Source organism: Primulina eburnea, chromosome 8, assembly GCF_022965805.1.
Source record: "Primulina eburnea isolate SZY01 chromosome 8, ASM2296580v1, whole genome shotgun sequence".
Taxonomy (NCBI): domain Eukaryota; kingdom Viridiplantae; phylum Streptophyta; class Magnoliopsida; order Lamiales; family Gesneriaceae; genus Primulina; species Primulina eburnea.
This window is the reverse complement of record NC_133108.1, coordinates 40,326,233-40,333,702: the sequence shown is the minus strand read 5'-3', so window position 1 is coordinate 40,333,702 and position 7,470 is coordinate 40,326,233. Positions and strand designations below refer to the sequence as shown.

At 34.2% G+C, this 7,470-nt stretch overlaps 1 protein-coding gene across 1 annotated transcript; it reads left to right on the top strand.

The window, feature by feature from the left end:
- The first annotated feature begins 2,334 nt into the window (after positions 1–2,334).
- Positions 2,335–5,348, top strand: LOC140839740 (aluminum-activated malate transporter 8-like). Its single transcript, XM_073206666.1, has 6 exons — positions 2,335–2,675; positions 3,054–3,194; positions 3,322–3,594; positions 3,839–3,966; positions 4,322–4,447; positions 4,725–5,348. The coding sequence occupies exons 1-6, from the start codon at positions 2,354–2,356 to the stop codon at positions 5,235–5,237; spliced, it is 1,503 nt and encodes a 500-aa protein (XP_073062767.1). The 5' UTR covers positions 2,335–2,353; the 3' UTR covers positions 5,238–5,348.
- Positions 5,349–7,470: the final 2,122 nt, after the last annotated feature.

Below are 7,470 nucleotides of genomic sequence, written 5' to 3'. Positions count from 1 at the left end.
AAGATAACCATTCCAATTAAATTAATATAATTTGTCATCTTCCAAATACGGAATTTTTAGAAAAATTGTCTTCGAACAAAAAACACTAAAGAGTTGGCATTTTATATATATTTTAACCGTTAAAGTTTCATTATAAATTGTAATTTACATGTTGTCAAATCTCAGTTTTAATCTTCCATTTTATTTCAATTTAGTTCTTTTTTCGATGTATCGCTGGTGTAACATTGATGCAATGCCAATATGCATTGAGATATGTAGTATCGAATCAACATTCATATGAAAAAAAAAGAATAAAATTACCAACACAAAATTAGAACTGAAATGTGATGACATTGATAGCAAAAGTCACAAAATAAGTGAGAGTAGGTCTCTTCTGAGACGGTGTCACGAATCTTTATCTGTGAACCGGTCAATCCTATCTATATTCACAATAAAAAGTAATACTCTTAGCATAAAAAATAATATTTTTTTCATGGATGACCCAAATAAGAGATTCGTCTCACAAAATATGACATGTAATACCGTCTCACACAAATTTTGCCAATAAATGAACAGTTATTGCCCTGAGATCAAAAACATAACAAGATGATTGTGGTAAAGTTTCCAAAGGCATTATTTCAACAACTAGTAGAAGTTATTTTACCATTACGTGACTAATTATGACTAATAAAAGTATGGATAGTTCCAATTAAAGAGTGATTAATCAAAAATATTTCAAATTTTGTACTTATTTTTAAATAAATAAACTCTTCTCTCACCTTCTTAATTAGTTTTATATGAGTTTCACGTATAAAGCGTGAAAGAAACCACATGAGTAGTTTCGCACTTCGACGAATATATTCCAAATTTTAAGATATTTATCAAACACACACACACACAGACATATATATATATATATATCACGTGCACGCATGCTCATAATATTTGTAGATACATATTAAATACTTACGGGCACATATTATAGAGAGAATTTCCTTAGCCAAAGAACCTTTCTCCTCGTCTTAGCTTGTGTTAATACCTTGCTAAATACTTGCTCTAAAATGGGGAAAAACGAGCTTGATATTAGACACTATAGAGTCAAACCCAAGAGGAAGAGTTGAGAGTTCGAGATAATTTTTGAGTATATATATAGTTCGATTTTTTTAAAAAAAAAAATTGGAAAGACAGAGAAACATATTCAAATTAGTTTATAATTTTTTCTTAAAATTGTTATTTTGGGTTCATTTTTACACTAAAAATTAAATGCAGTTTTCGTAACTCAATAAGAGTAAATAACTTTTTTAGTTCAATGACTTGTTTCGTTTTGAGTTTTAATTCATTAACTTGTTGAATTTTGGCATTGATGCACTAATATAACTTCTAATTTCCGACTGGTATTATGGAGCTGAAAACGTTAGCATTTTCTAATGTCATTGTTGTCAACTTTCAAGTCAACATTTTCTGACAACACATCAATATTTTTCGATGTAATGTTCACATTCCGATGAATTATGACTAAAAGATAAAATAAATCAAAATTCAATATATTAAAATCAAATTTTGATTATTTAGTTAACAAAAACACAAAATAAGGCAAGGTAGTGAAAAAAATATTATTTTCCTAAAAATATTATATATTATATTATATTATAATTTGACATGACAACACATTATATTTTTTCAAATTTGAAAATAATCGTATAATATTAAAAAAAAAAGAAAAAAAAAAGAAGCTAAACTAAGTTAACATGGTGCAACATCTAGAAGAAAACATATCTCCTTTTAAAAATATAACCATACATACCAAACATTCTCCTTCAGTTATTTCCAAAATGCTGAAAATATAACCAAACATACCCAACTTTTACTGCAACTCATAAAACATAAAAAGTTTCTTTAATTTCACATTCAATACTCTTAGAAGCCGATCATATTAGCATCTCCGACTTTACAAATTTATCCGACCACTGAATTATATCATGATGGAGAAATTAAAGTTTATTATAGCGAAGATAAAGAAATCTACGTCAGGAAACAATAATATTCGCCCTTGCTACTTCCTATATTAGTTTGTCTATGCAGAAAATTAAAAGTAGAAACATGTCAAGATAAAACACCTAAATTATCGTACGATTTAAAAAATTTAAGTCACACAATTATTAATTAGAATAGCACTTTAGAATCGACCAAGAGCTGTTAGATCCCAAAATATCAAACAAATGCATGTAAAATTATGGTGTATCTATGAGGAGCAAAAATATCTTAGTTCAAAGTTCAACCCCACCAACTTTTCAAGCATGTATAAATAGTGGGTCTTCCAAATGCATCGTCAGACTCTTACAACTACATCTTTGTCTTTCCCTCCTATTTTTGCATGGCTTCTCTCCCAAATTCTCAATGCATGGAGACAGCGAATTCACCAAATGAAAATACAAAACCCACCATTAATGTTGCATGCGTACGCAAATATATCGAGTCCATGCCCAAAAATTTAAAGTCGAAAGCGGTGGAAACCGTGAAATTCACCAAAAAAATTGGAGAAGACGATCCAAGAAGGATTGTACACTCGGTTAAAGTCGGGCTAGCCCTCACACTGGTGTCGTCTTTGTATTTTTTTAGGCCACTTTACGCCGGGTTTGGGCAGGCCGGAATGTGGGCTATCTTGACCGTCGTTCTAGTGTTTGAATTCACAGTCGGTGAGTTCAAAAATATCTTGGTATATAGTATTAACATTTTATATTGGTGTGATATCCAAATTTCGCACTCATGCTTAGATATTTTTTGTCCACGTGTACTCGATATTTTGAAAATGATATTATTTCGGTAAGATATTGGCGAGATAAATTTTTTTAAAAAAATGGGTCCACGTTCCAATGACATAATAAAAGATTGGAAGTAATTCTTTTGGCACGAGATATTTGCGTGACCAAGTTTGACCCCCGTGGGTCGCTTTAAAAAAAATCTTTCGAATATCTTAGAACATATAAGTTTTCCTTAATTATGCAAAATCTCGTATTCGTAATATGTCCATCAAAATTCGTAAAGTTAATTAATGGGAATGTATAATTTTGAAGGTGGGACTCTATCAAAAAGCTTGAATAGAGGTTGTGCAACATTGTTAGCTGGTGCATTAGGGATTGGAGCCGAGTACTTGGCCAATTTCTGTGGAGATAAAGGAGAGCCTATTGTTCTTGGACTCATGGTGTTCATTTTAGGTAAATATATACTTTTACAAACTTGCAATTTCAACTGATATATAATTAATCCTTGATTAAGAAGATATCGTAAATTTTAACGACGCGCAGACTTTAATAATAACGATATAATCATCTACTAATGCAGCTACTTCAGCTACATTTACCCGATTTTTCCCGGACGTGAAGAGAAGATACGATTATGGGGTTCTTATATTTATCATCACTTTCACCCTAGTGGCTGTTTCGGGTTTTCGGGTCAGCGAAATCTTGGCATTGGCACATCAGAGGCTTTCCACCATTCTCATTGGCGGGGCAACATGCATTTTGATATCCATATTCGTTTGCCCGGTTTGGGCGGGTCAAGATTTGCATTATCTGATTGCTGCCAATATAGAAAAGATTGCTCTCTTTTTAGAAGGTATACTTAGCCACCCTTATATTATGAGTTAGTCTATGTTACATCGGGATTGTTTTTCGATCATGTTGATCGACCCTCATATTTTCATGGGAGTTGACATATATGTTCGGCACAAGTCATGTCGAGACCAAACTTTTGTCTGGAAATTTTACTACATTATTGGTTAATGTATAGTTTAAATTTTATCTCAAATTATCAAGGTGGCAAAGTTACTAGAAATAATTTTATTTTATTTTTTGGACAGGTTTTGGAGGAGAATTTATGAGTTTTCCAGAGAATGAAGATGAAAAGTCGATCACCATAGACAGTGACAAGTCATTCCTCGTGGCCTACAAAAGTGTTCTCAATTCAAAGACAACCGAGGAAACTTTGGTAAGAAAAAATTCCAACCATACTCACACCTATATGCTATCGAATAATTGAAAATTATATTCTCCAATATCATTAAATATTTCTAACCCTTGAAATTTCTTTGCTGCATGAAATTAATAATTACATGCAACAAATAATTTTTCATTGTGGCTCGTTGTGGTGGAAGTCATCAGGGATGGGTCGGTTACAACTGGGGCTGGTGCCGCGGGAGTTCTTGCGAATTATAAGCAGAGAATTTTCCATGGCCCCGGAACGTGACTCGATCGATCTGGACATGATTGTTCGAGGTTTTACGATAAGATTAGGTTAGTAAATAGTTGATGATCCATGACTAATTATTGGTAGTATTATTCAGGCAAATTTGGCATGGTGGGAACCTTGTCACGGTCAATTCAGGTTCCGCCATCCGTGGAGGCTATACTTGAAGACTGGGGCCTTGGCTACGGAATGTGCCCACCACATCAAAATTATTCATAAATACGTTTACTTGAAACCATCAGGTAACGAGACTACAACCTCCAGTTATTTTTAAAGAAAGCAGAATAAACAGTAATTTTAAAGAAGTTCTTTTTATAAAAAAAAAAATCCGAACCAAAAGAAAATTAACATTTTTTTATAAATAATTTCCCAAATTTTGTTTTAAGAAACTCGAATTCTGACATTTCTTGATCCACTTTTACATATAATTTCCGAACACAATTTCTCAATCAAACTAATAACTTGATCGTTGTAATTTATACATATTCAAATATATGCAGGTAACATCAGAATTCATCAAGAAAATCCAAGAACCATGCAGAATAATCAGCACAGAATCTAGCCAGGCCCTCAAACAACTTTCCTCTTCAATAAAAAACATGACATTTCCATTACCAGAGACTGAAACCCACATAAGAACTTGCAATGCCGCCGCAAACGACCTGAAAATCATCCTGGAAAAACCACATTTACCCGATCAAGATCATTCCCAGGAAACAATTCAACTACTTTTCCTCGCGTCAGTACTTATCGACATCGTTAAATCCGTCGAAAATATTTCAGTTTCAGTTAATGAACTTTCACAGAAAGCTGGATTCAGACAACAGAATCCAAAAGCTGAAAAACAACAGCAGCAGCAGCTTCTTCACCGAGGAATCGTGCAGCCCGTTAATAATTTTGACATATCCGAGGACTCTTTTGTGGTAATCGATATCGATGTTCACAAACTTGCTGGAGGGCAGGAAACCCTGGCTCAGGCAATGGAAAGGGAGAAATTGGAGACGAGATCATGAATTTTATTTATTCTATAAGAGTTGTAATTGGATTAGTTGATTGTTTTTGCATGTTTAATTTGAGATTATGTATATTAATTATTAATCCTCATTTTATTTGGATTGTTTATGTATTGACTGTTAAGGTCAAGTTTGATTAATATAAATTGCTCCATGTTATCATATGATTGCTTCATTAGCAAATGAGGTATTCTCTATTTCAAAACTTGATCGTGTTTTGAAAGGAATTTATTCCTTGATATTCCCTCCTTAATTGAATATCTCTAGTATTTTGCCTTTCTAGATATAAGATTTAATATATGATATAAATCTAGGGTTGATATGATACATGATATCTTTAAGAAGTGAAAATATCTCTAAGATGTGATATCATTGGTTAAAAGAGTTTGTTTCCTAATAAACTCTTTTTCTATGCTTAATAGGGTTTGCGAAGAGATGATATATAGAGATGAGATTTAATATTTTCGTGGTGCGAGAGACGAAGCTGCTAGGAAGAATTTCTGAGTTCAAAGATATCTCGTGCCATCGTTATTGTGTCGCTGTGAAGTGCTGTCAACATTTGAAGACTTCACCTAATCACTGTTTTGATTAGTGTGTTGATTTCTGAAGATTTTTCACTTCTCAGTTTATGCATCCTTTGAGTTTTTGGTTATACGGTTTGTTAGAAGTATAGGATGCAATTTGTCACTCGCCTATATGAGGGAGTTGTTTTCGTCTTTCACTAGTATCGGTTTCTGTAAACTTACAAGTTTTTCTAGTGAATTGTTTTGCCCTGAGGCATCGCACAAGTACTTGGTACTTGTGCATAATTTACATCTTGTCTCGCATATTGTTTTTCAATTAAGTTATGTGTTAATGTGTTAAACTAGAATTTCCGCTGCATGTTGTCGTGAGTGTTACAACACCTACAGACAACACCTACAATCTGATACACGTAACTCTTAACCGTATTTTTCATACACTGTGGAAACGAAACTTTCAATTGGTATCAGAGCTTCCACTTGACGCTACTAAGTGAGATCCTGTTTTGTTTTGTTTTCAGAGTGAAAAGGAATTATGGAAGGATCAACAAATACTGTTTTTAGGCCTCCCGTGTTGGATGGATCAAACTATGCTTTGTGGAAAGTAAAGATGAGGGTCTTCATTAAATCCATTGATGAAAGAGCTTGGCAACGTGTACTTGACGGTTGGAGTCCACCAAAACTCGCGGATGCTGATGGAGACACACGACTTAAACCTGAAAGTACATGGACTGTGGATGAAGTGCAATCTTCAAACTATAATTCCAAGGCTCTCAATGCTATATTTTCATCTGTTGACACAAGGATGTTTAATTTAATCACCACTTGTGTATGCGCCAGAGATGCCTGGGAGATACTCCAGAAGCACTGTGAAGGATCTGCAAGTGTACGTAAAACTAGGCTAAGGATGGTGACAGCAAAGTTCGAAAGTTTGAGAATGGAGGACAAGGAGTCTATCCTTGAGTATGACTGCCGGCTAAGACAACTCTCAAATGAATCACATGGTCTAGGAGATCCCATACCGAATGAAATATTGGTGAACAAGGTCCTAAGATCGCTTCCTGAGAGATTCAATGTCAAAGTCTGTGCCATTGAGGAATCTAAAGACACTTCAAACATCAATCTGGATGAACTCATGAGTTCCCTAAGAATTTTTGAAATGAATCTTGATCTGCAGAAAAAAGATAAAGGGAAGACAATAGCCTTTGAAGCCTCAACCGAATCATATGAAGAAATTCTTCAACTATCTAAAGAGGTGGATAAATCTGATTTAGGTGAAGAATCTATCTCTCTTTTTACCAAGAAATTCGGTGACTATTTGAAGACTATGAGAGAAAAGAAGAAAATTGGACAAAAGTCTGAGCTGCCCAATAACACCACATTTGCAAAATCACAGAAGTTTACTCCTATGAAAGGACAGTTTCGACCAAAGACCGAAGTGCAAATTCAATCTAATGTCAGAAACCCGGACTCGGTGCAATGCAGAGAGTGTTCGGGATATGGACACTATGCCAATGAGTGTGCCAATCGTCTTAGGAAAAACAAAGGCATGACTGTCACCCTGAGTGATGAAGAATCTGAAGATGATCAAGGGTCAAATGAATCTGAAAATCACACATCATTATCTACTGTGATCAAGGAGAAACGCTCAATGCAAATCAATCCTTTGGGTGTTGCCACAGGTGTTGCAATACCTGGTCGCAACACCTCTT

What these genes read in the sequence shown, in the direction of transcription:
- LOC140839740 (XM_073206666.1), top strand. Translation starts at nt 2,354, where the DNA reads ATGGCTTCTCTCCCAAATTCTCAATGCATGGAGACAGCGAATTCACCA. An exon ending in AGTGTTTGAATTCACAGTCG is followed by an intron (nt 2,676 to 3,053) that starts GTGAGTTCAAAA and finishes ATAATTTTGAAG; the next exon opens with GTGGGACTCTATCAAAAAGC. An exon ending in GATTGCTCTCTTTTTAGAAG is followed by an intron (nt 3,595 to 3,838) that starts GTATACTTAGCC and finishes TTTTTTGGACAG; the next exon opens with GTTTTGGAGGAGAATTTATG.